Genomic DNA, 22,605 nt, shown 5'->3' with positions numbered 1-22,605 from the left:
AAATAGTTAGAAAATTGTAGAAAATCCGTACTAGTTGAACTTGCGGACCGTGTTCAGCTCGGCCAACATGTTCTCTGCCGAGCGGTAACGGACGTCAAGGAGGAGCTTTGATTCTACGAGGAAGAGCGGCAACGGTCGTGGAAGACCGTGTTCCCTTTCTCGTAGAATCGGAGCTCTTCCTTGGCCAAGTACGGTGCTGTCCGGTGGAGAAATGCTGTCCGAGATGATCGCGTAAGCAAGGTCAACTAGTACGGATGGTTATTTATTGAAACATGTTTTTGAGCTATAATTTGATGGATATTTGATAACTTCAGACCTACAAATGTCATCTACAAATGTTACTATCCTCGGCAACCTAAATGCCCGCGAGCTCGCCGATATCGAGCAGGTCACTTAGAATTATTTTTTTCCATGAAATGAAATACTTAGAAATCATGCCTTTTATTTTTTAGAATTAATTTTTCCATAAAATGAAAAACTTAGAAAATAGTTAGAAAACTGTAGAAAATCCGTACTAGTTGAACTTGCGGACCGTGTTCAGCTCGGCGAGCATGTTCTCTGCCGAGCGGTAACGGACATCAAGGAGGAGCTTTGATTCTACGAGGGAGAGCGGCAACGGTCTTGGAAGACCGTGTTGCCTTCCTCGTAGAATCGGAGCTCTTCCTTGGCCAAGTACGGTGCCGTCCGGTGGAGAAATGCTCACCGAGATGATCACGTAAGCAAGGTCAACTAGTACGGATGGTTATTTATTGAAACATGTTTTTGAGATATATGATTTCTATGTCATTTTTAGCTCAAAATCACATGATGATTTACAATAGTAAAATCACTTGATAGTTTGGTATTTTACTATTATACATAGTACATATTTCATGGTTTAGTTAGATAAATAAATAATTTTAGTTTTGTTTAAATATATTATTTTAGAAAATGTGAAATTTACAGTAGTTTGCAAAAATAAGTATAGAAAGTAGATGACAACTGGTACCGGATCCTCGGCCTCTCGTTCGGTTGTGAAACGACTGAGGCCAGAACTCCCTCTCATTATCTGCGGCAAGTGTAAGCAGAAGATTGTGATGGAGTACCGAGTCAAGAGATAGGGACCCAACAAGGGTCGTATTTTCTACAAGTGCCCGGATCGCGATGTGAGTTTCTTACGCATTTGATTATTATGGCTAATTGACCTGCTTTTCTTGAATATTTTTGACTAAATATTTTTTGGCTTTAATTTCAGTGAGAGGGCAATGGATGCGATGGTTGGTACTAGGAGGAAGATTATGCTACATACGTGTAGAATTCGGCTGCTGCTGATGAGGCAGTGAGCCAACAGGAGAAACTTATTGATATTCAACAGAAGAATGATTTGTCTGTTTTAGTTGCGTACGATCACGAAATAATTATGTTACTGAAGTGCATTGTAGTTTTAGTTTGTTTAGTGATAGTTGGGATTGCTTACGTTATAGCCAGGCTTAGTTAATTAATCAACCGTGTGTGTATCATTTATGTTGTGTAATAAAATACTTAATTATGTTCAAGGTTTTCATAATTTGTCGTGTAATACAGATTATGTCACGCCATTGGATGTACAATGCCGATCGCCGCTCCCAAGACTTTATTGAGGGCTTGCACTATTTCTTAGGTGTGGTCGAGGCAAATAAGCGGGATGGTTTCATGTGCTGTCCATATGCCCTATGTAAGAATTTAAAGGAATATTCAAGCTCAATGAGTCTTCATTCACATTTGCTTAAGTCAGGTTTCATGTCAAACTATATATGTTGGACTAAGCATGGAGAAAGCGGGGTCATGATGGAAGAAGGTGAAGGAGAAGATTTAGACATTGATGACATTATTGCTCAGTATGGTGCCTTTGATGATACTACAATGGAGGGAGATGAAGAAGAGGTAGCGGTAGAAGATGATCTCGGTGATGCTCTTGGCGATGTCATTCGTGATGCACAACAAGAATGGGAAAGTGAAAAAGAGAAAGTTAAGTTCAAGCGCATGCTTGAGGATCATAGGAAGTTGCTATACCCGACGGCCGAAGAGGGGCAAAAAAAGTTGGGTACAACACTAGAATTGCTATAGTGGAAGGCAAAGAATGGTGTATCCGATAAGGCATTTGAAAATTTATTGAACCTCATAAAGAAGATGCTTCCGAAGCCAAATGAATTGCCCACCACTACGTACGAAGCAAAAAAGGTTGTCTGCCCTTTGGGATTAAAAATCCAGAAGATACATGCATGTCCTAATGACTGCATCCTCTTCCATGGCAATGAATACGAGAATTTGGATGAATGCCCGGTATGTAAAGCATCGCGGTATAAGATCAGGCACGATGATCAACGTCCTAGAAAGAAAATCTCTGCCAAGGTTATGTGGTATGCTCCTATAATACCACGCTTAAACGTTTGTTCAGAAATAAAGACCATGCAAAGTTGTTGCGGTGGTATAAAGAAGACCATAAGGTAGATAATATGCTGAGACACCCAGCTGATGGGTCCCAGTGGAGAGCGATAGACAGGGAATTTCCAGAGTTTGCAAATGAGGCTAAAAACTTAAGGTTCGCCTTAAGTACAGATGGTATGAATCCTTTTGGAGAGCAGAGCACTAGTCATAGCACTTGGCCAGTTACTCTATGTATCTACAACCTTCCTCCATGGTTATGCATGAAGCGGAAGTTCATTATGATGCCGATCCTCATCTAAGGTCTAAGGCAACTTGGCAACGATATTGATGTCTATCTGAAGCCATTAGTTGAAGAACTTCTAGTTTTATGGAATAAACCAGGTGTACGTGTCTGGGATGAGTACAAACAAGAACACTTTGACCTACGAGCAATGTTGTTCATAACAATCAATGATTGGCCTACTTTAAGTAATCTTTCAGGTCAGACAAACAAAGGATATAATGCATGCACACATTGTTTTGATGACCTTGACAGTATATATTTGAAAAGATGTCGAAAGGTCGTGTACCTTGGCCATCGTCGATTCCTTCCTTTGAATCACCAATTAAGAAAGAAAGGGAAGCATTTTAAAGGTAAGCCAGACCACCGGAAGAAGCCTCATAACCGAACCGGGGAAGATGTACTCGCAATAGTCAAGGATGTGAAAGTAGTATTTAGAAAGGGACAAGGCAGTGAATCTGTTCCCAAAGATGCTAAGGGACACGCACCCATGTGGAAGAAGAAGTCCATCTTTTGGGAGCTACCCTATTGGCAAGTCCTAGAGGTCCGCAACACAATTGACGTGATACACCTGATAAAGAATCTTTGTGTGAACCTGTTAGGATTCATGGGTGTATACGGGAAGCCAAAGGATTCACTTGAAGCACGCCAGGACTTGCAGGGCATGAAAGAACGAGACAACCTTCATCCAGAGAAGACAGATGATGGACGTCATTACTTAAGTCCTGCTAGCTACACGCTTAGCAAAGAAGAGAGGGACAGCATGTTCGAATGTCTAAGCAGCATCAAGGTCCTATCAGGATTCTTCTCCAATATAAAGGGTATAATAAATGTGCCAGATAAGAAATTCCTAAACTTAAAGTCCCACGACTGCCACATGCTTATGACGCAATTGCTTCTAGTTGCTTTAAGAGGAATTCTACCTCCACATGTACGTCTAGCCACCGTGAAGCTATGTGCATTCCTCAATGCAATTTCTCAGAAGGCAATCAATCCAGTGGAACTAGCTACTCTACAGAATGATGTGGTTCAATGTCTTATCAACTTTGAGTTGGTGTTCCCTCCATCCTTCTTTAATATCATGACACACACCCTAGTTCATTTGGTGAAGGAGATTAGTATTCTTGGACCTGTGTTCTTACATAACATGTTCCCCTTTGAGAGGTTTATGGGAGTCTTGAAGAAATATGTGAAAGTCCATTCTAAGCTTGAAAGAAGCATCGCCCAGGGCTATGGAACAGAGGAGGTCATTGAGTTATGTGTTGACTTTATTCCTGACCTTGCCCCGATTGGCGTTCCCGAATCACAACACGAGGAGAGACTTAGTGGTAAAGGAACTTTAGGGAAGAAAACATATATCGGCATGGAAGATGATTATTTCAATAAAGCACACTACATAGTTCTTCAGAACTCGTCATTGGTGCATCCATACATCGAGATACATAAGGAGTTCTTACGATCCAAGTTTCCAGGGAAGACTGAAGCTTGGATTAGGCGTCAGCACATGGAAAGTTTCAGTGGTTGGTTGTGAAAAGAATGTCAAGGCGATGACAATATTGATGAGCAACTGTATTTGTTGGCTAGGCAGCCATCGTGGCATATCCTCACGTACCAAGGGTACGAGATAAATGGGAATACATTTTACACAGTTGCCCAAGATAAAAGGAGCACCAATCAAAATAGTGGTGTTCGCATAGATGGCACAGATCCAAATAGAAATATACAAACATATTATGGCCGCATAGAAGAGATATGGGAACTAGACTACGCACCTAATTTTAAAGTCCCTTTGTTCCGGTGCCAATGGGTGAAGCTGACCGGAGGAGGGGTAACAGTCGATAAAGAGTATGGAATGACAACAGTGGACCTCAACAATATTGGGTACAAAGAGGAACCATTCGTCCTTGCTGCCGATGTGAGTCAGGTGTTCTATATGAAAGACATGTCTACAAAATCAAAGAGAGGAAAAAACGAAGACATCAACTCAATGATCAATGAGCCAAAGCGCCACATAATTCTTTCTGGGAAAATAAATATAGTGAGAATTGAAGACAAGTCAGACATGTCAGAAGATTACGAAAGAAATGTCCGAATTCCACCCTTCATAGTGAAGAAAGATCCAAGCATCATGTTAAATGATGAAGACACTCCATGGTTACGACAAGATCATAACCAAGGGTCATACGTTAAGAAGAAATTCACTGTTGTGCCCGTATGATATAACGATGCATGTTTAATATATTATGTTTAGAGACAGATATTATGTAATATGTTATGACTTCACAATTGTAGATCTTGCTGAGATGATCAAACTTGGTATTCAGAGTTTTTTCATCTGAGGTCATTTAGTGTCTCATTTGAGCAAGTTTGACCAAGTCAAATTTGGTCAAATAAAAAAACAACACTTTGACTCTAGTATTATGAACTCTAAATGACTTCAAATTGAAAAGTTTTGAATACCAAGTTTATTAAACTCATCAATATCTACAATTGTTGTTTTGGTCAACTTTCCATTTGAGAAAGTTTGGATGGTTCAAATTTATGATTTTTAAATTTCGACACCTACAAACTAGTTTTCGGGACCCTAGATTGTCTCAAATTGAAAAGTTTTGAATACCAAGTTTGTTAAGCTCATCAATATCTACAATCCTTATATAGGCCATTTTTTCATTTGAGAAAGCTTGAACAAAATGTAGTTCAAATTTCATAAGTGTGTGACATAGTTTTAGAAAGTCTATATGAGATTTAAGAAGTTGTGACTAGTGTTTGATAAAAATTTCTCAAATGGGAAAATGAGCTATGTAACAATTGTAGATCTTGCTAAGATGATCAAACTTGGTATTCATAGTTTTTTCATCTGAGGTCATTTCGTGTCTCATTTGAGCAAGTTTGACCAAGTCAAATTTGGTCAAATAAAAAAACCACACTTTGACTCTAGTATTATGAACTCTAAATGACTTCAAATTGAAAAGTTTTGAAGATATCCGCTCCTAATGTTAGTTTTGTATTTGATCGTGACAAGAACCCAGCTTGGAGAGATATCACTCAGCATTTCACATTACAAGCAGATGATGCTTTGAAGAAGCTAGTGAGGGATTGGACAATGAAGAAGATGGCAACATTGTTCCAGAGTTGGAAGAAGACATTGTATAAAAAGTTTATCTTGAAGAATGCTACGCCAGATTTCAATGCTAAGGCGTTTGTCAAGTTGGAGTCCCATTGGGATGCCTTCGTAGAATACAAGACATCTCAAGATAGTGAGGAACGTGTGATGAGGAATCGGCAGAATGCCTGACAGAAGCAATACCATCATTGCATGGGATCAGGTGGTTATAGGAGTGCTATTCCCAAGTGGCAGAACCTAGAAGCAGAGATTACTGCCAAGGGAATCATACCTGAAACAATAGAGAAGAACTGGCCTCAACGCGCGAAGAATTGGTTCTATGTTCATGGGGGAAGCCTAGACCCAGACACTGGCAAGCTAATTTTCGACCAAAAAATTAAGAGAGCAACACAGAGACTAGCTCGTGCTAGGGAAGAAGCTGATAGTGGTGTTTTCAAGCCCAACAGAGAGAAGGATGAATTGACATATGCCCTAGAGAATCCCAAACACGGTGGTCGAACAAGAGGCTATGGGCCGGTTATGTGGCTACACGCATTCCCAGCAGACAAGGATACCTACAGAAGTCGCTAGAGAAAGAAGGATAAGGAGGCAGAACGAATCCATGCATTGGAGCAATTTGTTGATGAGTCACGACAAGCATTGCTTGAATCACGTGAACGAGAAAAATCTCTTGAGGCAAGAATGCAGGAGGAGATCAAGAGGCAAGTGCAGCTAGCAATGAGTCAAATGCAATCGCAATCAACACCGGGGGTCACCATTAGCCCCGTTGGTCAGATGAAAAGCAGTTGTGCTTCTACGGAGCTGCCAGTTATTCAAGACGACGCTGGGTTGAGCTTCCCTGTTGATGACATTACCGAGCCTCTAACAACATGTGAGCTGCACATTCCAGATGGTAATAATGCATCAATCATGGTGGCTGTCGGGGTTGTATCTCCAATAGACCGAACAAAGATACCAAGAATCTATGGGTCAGTTATTCAACCTAAATATGCTAGCGTCTTGGTCGATAGAGTGCTCAAAGGTTACAACAATGTTCCTCTTGACATTGAAGGCGGTGATGGGGAGAAAACACTAGGAGAAGCAGAGAAGACATTTATTCAATGGTGCAAATGCTTCATCATCATTCCTGGGGCGCCACCGCTTCCCCTACCTCACCCTAGGTACGAATGAAAGTGAATGAAATATTATTTTCCATTAATTTTCTATTGGCTTCAAAAATAATTGACACACAACTTGTTTTTGTAGCAGGGTCTCCCCCCAGCCTAGCCTAATCATTCATTCCCCATCTCATCACAGCATCGCGGGGGCGAGACGACTTCATCCCCACAGCGATCGCCAACTCCTACACCGGCCCCATCGCCTCCACAACGATCTCCAACTCCTACACCGGCCCCACCGCCTCCACAACGATCTCCAACGCCTCCACGCCGGTCTCCACCAACACCGGCCTCATCGCCTCCACACTGGTCTCCAACACCACCCCCACCCCCTCCACAATGACTCACTACAAAGACGCCTAAGGTCCCGGTGGCAAAGAAGACCCCGAGAAAAAGAGTTATTTCTCAAGAAATACTTCCTGAAAAGACTGATGAGCAAATAGCAGCTGAAGAAGACAAAAAAGTGAAAGATTTTTTTATAGATATAAAAAACAAGAGTCAAGCGAAGCTTAAGGAGAAGCCGTACTTTTACATACCATGAGATGTGCTGAGGCAGAAGGTCGATGCTCACAAGAAAAAGATGATTGAACTTCGTAAGCCTTCGCCACTATCAGACTATGACCGCTCCCTCGTGAAGTCACATGATGCAGATAAGAAAAGGAAAAGAGCATCAGGGAAGGATGTCCCACAGCTCGGACAACAGAAGCAACCAATGCAAAATCTTATTGTTGCTAATGAATATGGTTCCAACATAGAAGTCTATTGACCAGACAACTCTGGAGAAGTGTCGGTTCAAGCCCTTAATGCTTTTTTTGAAGATACTGGTTTAACCTTGGATCAATTGACGGCAAAGCTCCAATCCAGAACCTAGAAGTTGATACCTGGAAGACTTATAAATATGGCAAAAGTCTGTACAACCCTGCGGCTCTGAATGAATTGGGTACGCAAATGTACTTGCTCAACAAGTGGTACATGCAGGCGTGTGGCAGGGGTGAGCAGTGGATCTTTGTCAGATTTAGAGACCATCATTACTTCCGTGGTGATGACATCTTACATATTAGTTTCGAAGAATTGCATCAACTATACCACATGAACGCTCTGGATAAATCAATCATTAGCTCCTTTTGTTTGTAAGTGATTCTTACTTTTATTTAATAAACTCACTTCTATGCGTACGTGTATATAATTATCCTCACATGTAACTTATATTTATATACAGATTCTAGATGTCAGAGCTTCAAAGAATACAAGACACCAGTGTTGGCTTCATTGATCCTTATATCGTATTCAAAACCGGTATTATTGTCAAGGAGCGGTGGGTATCTGAAGCACAGGAGAATATCATGATGTTCTTCGTGAAGCAGCACGACAAGACAACAATACTTTTTCCGTACAACTTTGAGTAAGTGTTAATAATAATGTAGTCTACACATTTTATGTAATATCAATACAACTTATATACATGTACGTGTGTGTATAAATCAATGCAGGTTTCACTAGATACTCATTGTCATTGAGTTAAACTCAAGTCGGTTAGTAATCTTTGACTCATTGAGAAAAGAGCGGGCACTATACCAAGATATGATAGACATTATCTAGGGGTAATTTCGATCTCTCACGCGCAACTATTATTGAATAGACTTTGTCATAATTTATTAACGATCGTATATTATTGGTCGCACAGGGTTTGGAAAGAGTTTATTCGGCAACATCGCAAGGATTGCAAGGCACCACTTAATGTAGTTGAAATACCAGTAAGTTGTACTATATACATTTCCCCACGTGTTTAATTACTATATCGTACTTCAATTTACGTGTGAGATGATGAGAATAATCTTCTTCTCGTACAGTGGTGTTTGCGGCAGGAACCAGGTAATAACTTGTGTGGATACTACGTTTGTGAATTTATCACTGCGCACATAAGAAGAACTCCTAAAGATGTCCTCAGAGTACGTATATATCAATTTTTTATTTATTTTTAAATGAATATATATATATATATGTATTAATACTTTTCCTTTTATTTCAAATGCAAGACTGAATGGCTGAAACGAAGGGTTATGCAAAAAGACCATCTGAAAGCAGTTCAAGAGTCAATAGCAGGATATCTTCTAGAAAAAGTGCTAAATCCCAACGGCGAGTTCTACTTTGATCCTAAGGAATAAATGATGTAAATTAAATGTTTATTGATATCGTTATTTTCAACAACAAGATTATGAAAGTGTTGTATATATACATATATATATCTATAATATATATAGGTTCATACTTTATTCGAATATAATAATGCTCGAGATGAAAATTAGATATAATTATATGCGTGCGTGTATTTATATTAGCAGCGTAGAATACGTATATAAAAACATATTATATATTAAACAAATACGTGTAACTGAACTCAAAACAAATTAAACAAAAAAAAAGAAAAAGAAAATGAACCTTTAGTCCCGGTTGGGGTTACCAATCGGGACTAAAGGGTGCGGCCACGTTTGCTTGGCTGGAGGGCCTTTAGTCCCGGTTGGTAAGGTCCCTCTTTAGTCCCGGCTCGATGACCCAGGACTAAAGGTGACACCTTTAGTCCCGGGATCGTTGTCCCGGCGCGGTAACTGGGACTAAAGGCCGTTACCGCCTGGGACAACAAGTCCATTCTGTAGTAGTGTTTAGATTTAGGATCGAACAACATTATTTTTTTAGTGGACATTTTTGTAGTTATCGTCATTTCTTTCACGCCACAACTTCTTTGTCACGCTACACATCCAACGTCGACATTTTTGTAGATGTTGGCATTGCGCAGGACAAAACCAATACATCATTTATTAGTATTGGACAAATACAACGACGCGATCTTCTTGCAAGTCAAGATCAAGATACCGTGGCCACATTATTATACACGAGATGTTTGAGTTTACTATATGTATATCTATCAGGTCACCAGAAACTGAAATTCTCGAACCACATAAGTTCAATCCACAATGCATCTCACATTTGGCTTCCCAAATTATAGTTGTTGCTGTTGCCGTTGCTGCGGCTTATGTGCAGGCCAAATTTCCACGTACGGAAGGAAACGAGAGGAAGAACAAAATCTCACCACAAATTAACGGGGTACTGCCGTACTGGGGGCCTGTTTGGTTAGACTTATATGGTCCCGTTCGACTTACCTTACAATCCGGCTTATTCAGCTTCTTTTTTCAGCGGAACAGTGTTTTTCTCTCACAACAATACTGTACGCCCAAACTGAGATTAACAACGAAAATGCATGGGCCTGTTTGGCTGCAAGGATTGCTTATTTGTAGCATTAGCCGCCGTAAGTTCTCTCTGCTGGCACTGTAGAAGCCGTTGTTTTTGGCTGTAAAAATGTTCCAGCGAACTGTAGTGGTGCATTATATACGCGGTAAATTCCTGACCCAGCAGGCAGCAGGTTACGGAAAAAAAACGACGACTTTTGTCCGGTTCACCTGACTTCACGTGCCGTTAGTACAAGTACAGTGTACCGTACACACATCGTCAACCGTAATCATGCTCGCAGTACCGAAACTGCAAGCCTCGTTACTCGTAAGTACTACTGCATCAATCATGCAGCGACAAGGCACGTAGTAGCACCAGCTGCAATGCCAACTACTAGTTGATGCTGGCGCGGTAGGCCAGCTGGACCGTCGGAGCTGTGCCGGTGAAGCAGCTGGTGGCCACGGCGACTGCGTGGCCAGCCACCTCCGGCGCCGGCGCCGTCGCGGTGGTGGGCCAGCTACCGCCGCCGTCGTCTATTGTTCTGCTTCCTCCCCTGAGGAAGCCCTTGCAGAGCGCGGTCCAGAACGCGCGGTCCGGCCCGCCGGTCTCCGCCGCCGTCCGCCGCGCCTCCTCGCCGACGCTCCTCTGGATGTCGTTCTGGTCGGTAAGACGGTCGATGAGGTTGTGGAGGATGTCGACGGTGTACTCCGGGTGGCCCTGGATGCCCAGCGCGTGCTCCCCGACTGCGAACGCCTCCACGCGCGTCTTCTCCGAGTAGGCCAGCACCGTCGCCGTCGGCGGGATCTCCCACACCTGCGTTATCACGCACCATCCAGACAATACACGTCACGCCATGTCGCCATGTATGAGAGTACCACTGGAGGTGGCGCTAACTGTGCATGCAGCAAGTCCACTGCTTTGTTGGTTGCGACTTGCGATTGATTGCGACTCATCCATCAGCGCTAGCGGCAAAAATCTGGCATTCCGCATGCTCATGTGGTATGCGTGCACCGATGCATCCACGACCTACGTACAAGGACGACCACACGTACCGCGCAATACAAAATATCAACACGCACCTCGTCCTGGTGAACCTCGATGATGGAGGCGCTCCGGGGAAGGTCGTCGCCGACGTCGAGGAACGGCAGCAGTCCGGCCAGGTCCTGGCCGTGCACGAAGGTGACCTTCCTGACGCCGACGTCCCATCCACTGCGTGCCCTGCCGACCCTCCCGCCCAGCGCGCGGCACAGCACCTGGTGGCCGAAGCAGACGCCGAGCACGCGCTTCCGCATGGCGTGGAGCGTCCGCAGCAGCGCGCAGAGGCGCCGGACCCAGGGCTCGTCGCCGTGCGCGTCCCGCGGGCTGCCGCTCACCACGAACCCGTCGTACCACGCCAGATCCTCCGCCGCCGGGAACTCGCCGCCGATCACGCGGAAGCAGTCCCACCTCTCCCCCTCCGCGCCGTCGCCGACGCCGCCGAACGCGGCCACGAAGACGTTGTGGTACCCGCCGTACGCTTTCCGGGCGTAGTCCGAGTCCCACAGCGCCAGCAGCAGCGCGTACCGCCGCGCTGCTGGCTTCGCCGCCGTCATCGAGCACGCGGGGGCTCGAGCGCAGAGGAAGTGACAGCTAGCCACCTAGCTATAGAATACAAGCTTGAAGCTTCACTAGTGTAGTGTAACACCACCGATCGAGCTTTGCGAGCTCGACCGATTGAATCGATGGCGATGCAGAGCCAGCGAGAATTCCGGCTTCTATTTATGGAGCCGGCCGGCCGGGGGTGCGCGCGCGTAGGAGCCGGTCTGAGGTCACAGTCCCCTGTGAAACAGGTGGCTTTTAATAATTACTCCTTTTTATTTTATCTCACGCAAGTTAAAATAATATTCATTTGTTTTATATTATAGTATTTATATTTATAAATTTATAATCATTGGATAGTATAATTCTTTATAAATTTAATCGTATAAAGTCTGTATTCTAATAGTTAAAATTTATTAGTCTAATAATTGGTTAAAGTGATATGCGTCATAAAATGGACTGGAGGAGGCAGTAATTAACTAATCGAGCTCCCTGTCGAAGTGGAAGTGGAGATCCACCGGCTGCGGCCGGTTGCCCCCGCACGAAATATGTATTTTTTTAGTACTGTAATTGCTAGTGGGGTAACCTCCCAAAATAAATTATGCATGCATGGCTAGTAGGAGGTGAGGGCCTTGTCAGCTCGGCAGTAGGAGTAGGGTCTCATCAGCAATCAAATTGCTGAGTCACATGACATGGTGTCGGCAGATTAAACAACAAAGAGGCCAGTGAAAACGAACTCGGCCAGTTGGCACTTGGCAGCGCTTTGCAATTGCAATAGCCCTGTCCAAGTGTTGATCATAGTTGCTAAAAAGTCACGATTCTGTAGTGTGATTTTAAGATATTAGTTTATTGGGTTAATTCTATGATTCTATTAAGTAGAATATACGATTTTACAATTCTAGTAGCTATGGCTGTGCTGTTGCAGCTACTGTTGTAATTGTTTCTACTGCTGCTGCTATAATAACTTGTGAGAGTAAATTTTCCAACTCCTGTAGTATAGGTAGGGTTTGAAATTTTGACTTTCACCGATTTTCGGTAAATATGCATACTAGTCATTTTGGTTCCATTTTATTAGTTTTCAAAATTTAGCCAAAACTTTACAAATATTTAAATACTCGCCGTTGATTTTTGCTCCTATTGTTCCCCCTTCGATATATATTTATGTCATAGCAGCAGGTAGACTGGACCTAGCAGTAGCCAATAACAATCACACCCGATCACATTGTATGATCCTATATGATGTCTTAGCTTGTTTCAGTTTATTATCTCTCACAGAACATTATTGAATCAACCGAAATCAGCCGAAATAAGTTTGAAATGTGACCAGCCGAACACCCTGCATGATTTTAACAAGGAGGGGGGCATATGACCCTTTTACAAATAGACTATTAGGTCATGTTAAACACAGCTCTAGGTCCTAAGATTATTTGAACATCCTTATCCCTAGCTCGATCTAGGTCTTAGAGCTGTAACTCAGTATGTGTAATCTATTTATGGAAGAACTAGGAGAACCAGGGTCGTCGATGGGCAGTGTGAGGTGGGCAACCGAATAGGGCCCTAAGAGCATGGGCTCCCACCTTGCATTCCTCAGCCCAGTAGCACTCCAGTAGCCCAGCAATTTAGATTTCTGAACGTCAAATGGGAGAAAGATAAACCTCAGCCCGATGACAGCACCAGCACGCGTCCCCCTCCACTCATGTCCCCTTGTCTTCGACTCTTCATCTTCATCTCGCATCGTCGCCAACAACGCCAACTCGGCAATCAACACTAAGAAACGTACGCAGTCAAAGCTGCACGCCCGCAATGCTGTAGGTGGCAGGCCGCAAGCCCGCAACGGCAATGACCAGCAGGGACCAGAGGGACGCACAAGGAAGGTAGACACTCAGGCAGGACCTCAGGTGATTCCCAGTTTGATTATTAACTGAATGAATTTTGAGTCTAAAATTATATATTGGCAAATTGCGATCTAGGATGTACCTATATAAATCATTTTTATGAATTTATAAATATGGAGACGTTTATTTCCTTGATCCTCATCAATCAGCACTTGAAAATGATGCCTTTGAAACGATTAATTATGAAGATATAATTGAAGATTCATTTCAAAAAATACTAGACTGATGATGCTTTTCTGTAGAACTTGAGGTCCGTAATGCCTTTTCTATTTTAGAGTTCATTTTTTGATATATTCTACATATTGTATGAAATAATACATTTTTAAGTTATCTATTTGATGCGTAAAAATATGCATTAATTTTTCTAGCCATTCATTAAAAAAGATCCAGGGCCCCAATTTACATTTCGAAGCGGAGCCCCAAATTTCTGGAGACGGCCAGTTACTACTACTGCACATGTAGATTGCTTTGTGATCACAATGGCAAAAGCAAGATGAATACAATACAACTATATAATATACGTTAATTTGACTAAAACTTTAGTGACATTCAGAGATCAGACAACATTTTCGTTGATGGAGATCATATATATAGAAGTCAATTTGCAATAACTGAAGATTTGGATAAAAAAAATGTACGTACTAACGAATCTAGGCGCACAAATGGGTGAGCAAACAAGGTAGTTTCTAGCTAGTATAAGGACGTCACCAATAATGCAGAGGAGAACTAGAGTACATTTTTTTGTCAACAGGAAATCGAACTGCAGTACAGTGTGCAATCCTGCAGCAAATAAGTAGCTACTAACGATTTTCTGCCTACGACTTAACGTGCGCCCCCGCCCAGCCCTAGCCAAACTAGTTTCTGCGAGCCAACTGGATCATTGCAGCTGCGCTGGTGAAGCCGCAGCCAGCGACGGCGCAGCTGGTCACCTCCGGCGCCACCGTCCCCCGCATCACCGGCAGAGCAGGCTGCGTACGATCTCCTCCGCCCCCGAGAAAACCCTTGCAAAGCGCCGTCCAGAACGCCAACCGTCCGCCGCGCCTCCTCGCCGCCGCTCCTCCGGATGGCCTTCTGGTTGGTGAGGCGGTCGATGAGGTTGTGGAGGATGTCGAAGGTGTACTCCGGGTGGCCCTGGATGCCCAGCGCGCGCTCCCCGACTGCGAACACCTCGACGCGCGTCTTCTCCGAGTACACCAGCACCGTCGCCGCCGGCGGGATCTCCCACACCTCGTCCTGGTGAACCTCGATGAGGGCGGCGCTTCGGGGGAGGTCGTCCTCGACGAGACCTCCGAGGAACTCGAGGCGGCCCTCCAGGAGCTCCGGCGCAAACGTCACCTTCCTCACCCCGACGTCCCAGCCGTTCCGGGCCCTGCCGACCCTTCTGCCCAGTGCTCGGCACAGCACCTGGTGCCCGAAGCAGATGCCGAGCACCCGCTTCCTCATGGCGTGGATGGTCTGGACGAGCGCGCAGAGGCGCCGTCTCCACGGCTCGTCGCCGTGCGCGTCGTGCGGGCTCCCGCTCACCACGAAGCCGTCGTACGACGCCAGGTCCTCCGGCGCGGGGAACTCGCCGGCGATCACGCGGAAGCAGTCCCACCTCTCGTCGGTGCCACCGCTGACGTCGCCGAACGCGGCGACGAAGACGTTGTAGTACCCGCCGTACACCTCCTTGGCGTACTCCGAGTCCCAGAGCGCCAGCAGCAGCGCGTAGCGCCTCCCGCCGCGCCCCGCCGCCGGCTTAGTCATTGCCGGTGGTGATGAGCAAACTAACACTATACAGCCGATCGATCGGAGGCGAAGCTCAGCTGACCAGCTAGCTAGTTACGATCGAGCTTGCGAGTGTAGTGCAGCAACACTGATCAGCTGTGTGTTCTGCCAATTTGCAATGATCTGCAGAGCGATTCGGAGCTCCTATTTAAGCTGTGTAGTAGGCGTGTAGCTGTAGCTCGATGGAGTCGCGATCGCTTGTGGAACACATGCATGGCTTGGGATATAAACTAATGATCAACTAGAAAACAAAGCGCGGCGTTCCCGCGCGGCTGTGTGGAGTGTCCGTAACTGTGAAGCCAGTTTTTGACAATGCATTTTAACGTTATTATCTAACTAATAATGTGTTATTAAATCAGAATAAAATCAAGAGATCACGGATCTCTCCTGCAAAGCCTGTCATCACTCATCAGCCTAAAAGAAGGGTCAAATGATGCAGAGGAAACATGACGTAATTTTCTGCCGGAAGCTTTAATAGGGAATAAATAGCAGTAGCACAATTATAATTAATACAGGAAAAGCACATGCGTTGAGTGCTACTGATGTTTTTGTCTGAATATGCTTCTTTTGTTTTGGAATGTTCTAACATTTAAAATAGCTGATTCCATTAACAAGCTTGCTGAAAAATAACACGTGGCGTTGCCGTGCACCTGAGCGGAGTGCCGAGGATTATTGTTATGCAGTAACCTATTGAGTAGGTTAGTATACAAAACACGGTGGGCACATAAGGGAGCCTGGATATGGCAGCCCTCACTACAATTTGTATTTGACATTAGAATAAATTAATAACCATGGCGACAAAGTCATAAAGCATGAATACTGACATGAAGGAATAACTAATAAGTCCTGAGACTTGATAACTCAAACATTACGAGTAGTTAGAAAAATAAAACTACTGATCAAGGCATACTCATCTGAAATATTCTCAGAGAAATTCAGAAGGTCAATAAGAGAGAATCCATTCCTATCATATAAGAAAATATTGAAAACAGGCCACTTCCGGAACTTGCATCAGAAGCTTGACATCAGAAGCTTGGTTATGTGAAAATAAACAGGACTTGTGGCACAACATCAACGGCCTGATAATTACAATGAGCCTAGCCTAGATGCAACAAGCACATTTTTTTCTAGCATGGCTAACCCAAGTTACTACCATACAAAGTACTGAGTATTAAATGACACTGATATAGAGCTCTTGAGTAAAAGAAAAGGGGTATTAATCAAATATATTTTTCTCGTGGGGATAGATATTTGACAAATGTAATTGAACATCCTTATGCATACAACATAGTTAAGTAGTAGGACCTCTCTTTCTAGGCCTGGCAAACTACCCCATATGAAATATTGGGGTCATTTAGTAGCTGTCAAATTTTGATGATTGAATCTTCAAACTACAACATCATTAGCAGTTATCAAGTAAAACTCAGTTCATGCCATTGTGAAATGTGAATTGGCTGCAGCTCAAGTTGCACGGCAGTTCTTGATCAGCTGGACCACAGTATTGGTACAAAATTGCAAATGCAAGAGCAGGACATCCAATTGAGGAAAATTTTCAAAGCAATACAAGGAAGAAAACCTTTGGGTGGCTACCAAAGGAAGGAAAGATCATGGAGTTCTGCTGCAAAAATTTGTTCCTTTTTTTCTGAAACGAGCACAAATGTCTCCTTACCGAGTAGCAAATAGCACGGCCGGATATACTCGTTGCTGGGCCAAATCTGCATGTCTGCCCTGTCGCATCGTGGCTGCGGAGGGTTCCCTACAGACCGGCGCTGGGGAGGGAGACACGGCGGGTGCAGCGGCGGCGGCCGGGCCACGTGTGTGTCCAGTGGACCCGTCGTATCTTCTTCCTTGCGTGTGTTGCTGCTCGTGGTTGAGGGATGGCCCCCAACTTGCATCACTATGGAAGGGCCGAAGTGGTCAGGCCTAGGACAAGGGCCGTGGCACAGGGAGGTGCGGGCGGTGAGGCGTACGAAGGGAAGAAGTCGGCGGGCAGCGCAGCTGGTTTGAGTATGCTTAGCGGCGTCGTGAGCAGCATACCACGGTCCCCGGCCACCATGTTCGCCTGTACTCGACGAACGTGCCTATCCCCGTGTCTCACCGCCCTCGGCTGGCCGCCCCTGCGTGGCCTCGCCGATCTCCCAGTCCGCGCGAGCGAGTTCGCGAGGATTAGCCGGAATAGCATGGCGGGCTCGCGGGAAGTGCGGAAGGGAGGGTGGCGGTGGCGTTACTACAGGTGGCGTGGGTGAGGCCGATGGGCCTTCGAGAAGGAGAGCAGTGCGGGCCGAAGCAGAGGGACGGAGTGCTCAACCGAGCTGGTTTAGGAGCATTCGCGTGTGTCCGGGTTCGCGGCTTATCAGGTAAGACACCCGCTACAACCCCGATCCAACGGTTGATATTGCATCTTGGCCGGATCGGACGACCAGTGGGCTAACGGACGACGTGGCCCTATCCATTAGCCCGCTTTTGATAGCGGGATTTCTATATAGAGATACGCGTGCAAATTGCAGCGCACAGGGACCAGGCACGACGTGGCAGTGGGGGAAAGCACATCCACTGGCATTAATTCTCTCCAAACATGGAAAGGCAGGAGAGCTAGCTACATGAGCAAATTAGGCAAACTAATTTTCCTTCAGCATATAAGCCCTCGTGCATATATGACCATTAAAGTTATGATGAGATTGGCACACTAGATAACGAATAGAGATAATCTTTAATATCTCTACACAAAATCATTATCGGAAATGCTGTCGATAGGGCGTTCATTTCATCCGGATGCGCGTTGGTGGACCTCGACGGCCGAATGGCCCAACAGGTAACACTGCCATTATTGACATATTATCGTTGGTAGTCCTCTGAGGGTTATCCCACAAAGGTAGATTGATCGGTAGAGGAGCGCGAGATCAAGAACAAGAAGGCAACAGAGACACACGAGTTAGACAAGTTCAGACCGTCAGTATGATGTAATACCCTACTCCTGTGGTCTGTTGGTTTGTATTAGCTATCGTATGATATGCCGTGATTTCAGAGGGGGTCCCTGCCTGCCTTATATAGTCCGGGAGGCAGGGTTACAAGTCGGTTAGATCTAAGAGATAACCGGAAAGTAATAACTGATTACAGGAATCTTGGGATCATACATATCCTAACAGATCTCGTAGTATCTTCAGGATATCTTCTCGATGTCTTGCGGAAGGCGCCGAGCAGAGTCGTGCCTCGCAAGGCTTCTTCTTGTGGGCTAGGCCACCCCTAGGGGCGTAGCCCATGTGGTCTGCAGTGGGTATCCAGGGTCGTACCCCCCATAGTCAGTCCCCGAGCACCTTGTACCCGTTGTGCAACGCCGCCTTGAGCTTGTCCGAGCAGTTGCGAATGATGCCGAGTAGTCAAGTTCATGGTCCAACCACCATGCTTAACTGCCAAGCAGCGTGAACCATCGTCGAGCAGTGTGAACCATTGCAGAGCAACACGACCTGTCGCCGAGCAGCGTGAACCGTCGCCGAGCAGTGTGACCTGTCGCCGAGCAGCATGAACCGTCGTCGAGCAGTGTGACCTGTCGCCGAGCAGCATGACCCAAGTATGGCTTGCCATAAGGGTGTAAGGAGCTCAAGTACAGAATCAAAAATTTCTCCGCAGTGAACCAAGTGTGCCCACTTAGAGTCCAAACAAAATTGTAGGAGTCAATCTTCCTCTATAGGCATGCAGTCTTCGAGAAAAAAATCCCACACACTCACCACGAGGTGAAGTGTGCCCACTTAGTCCCCGAGCCTGACAGCAGATGATGTAGTCTTGTGGTGCCAGGATCAGAAACTAGAAGAAAAGCAGAAAACCAGCCGAGCAGGCAGCCAGTCCCCGGGCGTGGCCCAAAAAGAGACATAGCACATTCACCGCAAGGTGAAGTGTGCCCACTTAGTCCCTGAGCCTGACAGTAGGTGACGCAGTCACGTGGTGCTAGGGTCAGAAATAGAAAAACAACCTAAAACCAATGGAAAAGACCATCAGTCCCTGAGCTGCAGGCGGAGTTATAGGAGTAATCCAACCATGGAGGAAAAACCAGAGTAACAGCTGGACAGTGTCAGTTACTGAGCCTCAATAAATGGTGGAGAAGTCGGCGATATTTAGGCGAGGAGCAACTAAATGCAGCGATAAATGAGCGCCGTGGGCTACGGTTTGCGTGGAAGCCCATGTAACGGCCCATTTGGCGCATCGGAGAAATCACAGCGACGTAGATCGCGGGAATGGTTTCTCAAAAACCCTTGAGTTATAAAGGTGGGGAAAGTGCGTTGTAACAGTACCGCCGCCCATCTTTGCCACTTCGCCATTTCATCTTCCATCTCAGCCACCACACCTCCAGATTCATAGCCACAAACGCTGCCGACGCCAGACCGTATCCAGATCTGAGCGATGGCGCCGAAGAGGAGAGCCGCGAACCCGAAGAAAACAAGCCGAAAGAAAGCGGGAAGCGGAGCTAGCCGCGACGAAGAGTGGACGATGTCGCGCACTGGAGAAGTGGAGCTCGAAAGAATGGTGACGGCAGGCATGCTTTCTGACCGTGTCACCGGCGGATGGCGTCCAGCCATTGGTGAGCCCTTTCCAATGCCTAACACCGATGAAGTTGTAGTCTTTGAAGATTATTTTTGGCATGGATTGGGGTTCTCTGTTCATCCTTTCTTGTGAGATCTATTGGTATTTTGGTCGATCAGTCTGTGCAATCTCCACCCCAACACTATACTACACATCTCGATCTTTATTCACTTCTGTGAGGCGTTTCTTGGGATTCTGCCGCACTTCAACCTCTTTAGACATTTATTTTGGTTAAAGAAGAAAGGCGGCGGTGGCTCCAAGGTGGTCGGTGGCGTATATCTACAGCTCCGGGACGGAATGGCCAGCGATTATATCAGCATACCACTGAACACTTCCTTGAAAGGGTGGAATGCCAAGTGGTTTTACATGAAACAGAACCACCCAGCCGTCCGCTGCGACGTCCACCATATCCCGGAGAACCAAAGAAGCTGGTCAGAGAGACCAAGGAGTGTCGATATGGAGCAAGTGAAGGAGCTCCTTGACTTGATTCAAAGGGTGGAGTTGAGAGGTGAACTTGTGGCAGCAAGCTTCATAGTACGCCGTGTCCAGCCTTGCAAGGAAAGGGCCTACCCTGCTTTTGACTATAAGGGCGATGACGACGGAACCCGGGAGAGACCTAAACGACTGTCAAGGAAAGAAGTAATATTCCACGCCATAGAACTGTTCACCTCTAGCGCCTCATTTAGCTGACCGAAAGAAACGAAGGCCTTCAACTGTACCAACCCGCCTCCTCAGGTAACAATCTTGCCCTGCATTGTTCAATTGTTGATTCGCCGAGCAAGGAACTGACTTACTTATGCAAAGATCCATTCGTAGGACAGAGCAGTATATTTTTCTGACGTGCCGAGAGCTTAATGGCCGCCATCGGTGGACGTCCGACCAACAGAACACCCTAAAGAAAGTTCCATCAGTATCTCATCAGAATCCATAGATTCGGATGTTGATCCTACGGCGCGTCCCCCCTATTATCGGAGAAATCTCGGGGAAAACAGGCAGCGGCAGACGAGCCAGCCCGGAAGAAGAGGAAGACGGTGACGATCGCTCCCCGCAAACTGGGCGGTATATCACTAGGCGCCGACCAGACTAGCCGTCCACGGAGGGCCATGGTGATGGAGTGGTCTGACGACAAAGACAATACAGTTCCTCCTCCCCCAAGTGTGCAAACAACTTCACACAGAACACGCGTGGGGGAGCGACCAAGGGGAAGCGACAAAGTCCCCGAGCATCAGACGGGACTAAACCCAGTGGTACAGGTAGAGCAGAGGCCAACTATAGAGGAGGACAGACCTCCACCCAATGCTACGGAGGTCGACCCCATAGCCGCACCCGGGGGCTCGAACAGACCTCGCCGATTCAAAAAGGCACACCGGCAGACCAAACGGTAAGTAACCTCGCATTGTTATTGTTTTGCTATTTGATCTCTATTTTTTGGGCGATTGACCAAATGTTCTGACGTAGCGCAAGGCACATGGAGGATCCAAAGTCACCCGCCCAGATTGACAAGCAGTCTCAAGCTGATCCCGAGGCGGAGGTAGCGCCTACCGCCCTCGTGTCAGGGTCCCCCAGTGCTTGGCGATCAACGGAACAAACAACAACCGCTGCAGGTGGAACTGGAGACAGTGAGGGACTGGCATCAGCAGAGGCCGGCTTGGCAACAATGCCTGAAGCAACATCGGGTAGCGCCAGACCCTCAGGAGCTAAAACTGTAGTTGCCAGCGAGGCAGCAGAGTCTGGGTCGGTGAGACCAGGGGTACCCAAGGAGCTAACGGTGCCCCTAAGTGGTCGCAAGTCATGGTTGGACCCACTGTCCGGCCATAGAGCCCCCCTATGGTGAGCCCTACTGCTACGGAAGAGGAGGACAAGGTCGAGGAGATCGTTCGTGATGAGCCTCGAACCCAATCTGTCCGGATCCTTCGCAAGCGCGGTGATGAAGTGGTAGTTGTCGAGGAAGAGGACACCCCTAGAGAAATGAGGAGGCTGAAATCCGCCCTCGGTGGAGTAGTAAAACAAATCGAGGTTGATACTGAATCCCGAAAATTCTTCGTTGTCATTGTTTGTTTCCTTCTGTCATTATCATTGTGCATTTCCAGGGGATAACTCAAACTGTCGAGCACCGTTACCAGTTGATTAAGAGGATGGAGCCCCTCACTGAGGAGAACAAATAACTCAAGGAGGCGATGAACCTTTCAGAGAAGAATATTCAAAGGGCCCAGCGCGAGCGAGACCTTGCCGAGTCCAACGCGTGGGACCTAGAATACCAGAAGGGGGTCCTGTCTGGACAACTGGCGACTGTGAAAGAACAACTTTGGAGCAAGTCCAAGCAGCTGATCACTTCCTCTACACAACTTAAAGATGCTTCCGAGCAATTGGAAAAGCTGCAAAAAGTCTCTGAGGAGAAAGAGGTACGTTCGATCCATAAAAATGCCTCACATAGTTGGATATGATTACTTTTGTTGATGAATGACGCATTTGTAGAACAAGACGCGGAGCTCGGTCAACTATGCCAGGCCCTCAAGCAACTCCGGGAGGAGAAAACAAAGGAGACAGAGCGAGCGAACAAACTGACCAAGGAGCTAGATGGTGAGTACCCCGTGGTTG

General features: G+C 46.1%; 1 protein-coding gene and 1 pseudogene across 1 annotated transcript; both read right to left on the bottom strand.

Annotated features, from left to right (window-relative positions):
• Positions 1-10,386: 10,386 nt before the first annotated feature.
• LOC136462867 (gamma-glutamyl peptidase 5-like) lies at positions 10,387-11,933 on the bottom strand. The gene is made up of 2 exons (XM_066461904.1): positions 11,272-11,933; positions 10,387-11,005 (listed from the first exon to the last, which is right to left on the bottom strand). The coding sequence occupies exons 1-2, from the start codon at positions 11,782-11,784 to the stop codon at positions 10,586-10,588; spliced, it is 933 nt and encodes a 310-aa protein (XP_066318001.1). The 5' UTR covers positions 11,785-11,933; the 3' UTR covers positions 10,387-10,585.
• Positions 11,934-14,379: 2,446 nt separating this feature from the next.
• On the bottom strand, positions 14,380-15,533 carry LOC136462866 (gamma-glutamyl peptidase 5-like; annotated as a pseudogene).
• Between the last annotated feature and the right edge of the window lie 7,072 nt (positions 15,534-22,605).

This window comes from Miscanthus floridulus, chromosome 7 (assembly GCF_019320115.1).
Source record: "Miscanthus floridulus cultivar M001 chromosome 7, ASM1932011v1, whole genome shotgun sequence".
NCBI lineage: Eukaryota > Viridiplantae > Streptophyta > Magnoliopsida > Poales > Poaceae > Miscanthus > Miscanthus floridulus.
Note: the sequence above shows the minus strand (reverse complement) of the source record. Positions and strands in the feature narration are given on the sequence as shown.

Bases quoted from the DNA above. Each gene is read 5' to 3' on its own strand.
- LOC136462867 (XM_066461904.1), bottom strand. From the start codon at position 11,784: ATGACGGCGGCGAAGCCAGCAGCGCGGCGGTACGCGCTGCTGCTGGCG. The intron at 11,006-11,271 runs GTGCGTGTTGAT...GTGATAACGCAG, and splicing joins TCGAGGTTCACCAGGACGAG to GTGTGGGAGATCCCGCCGAC.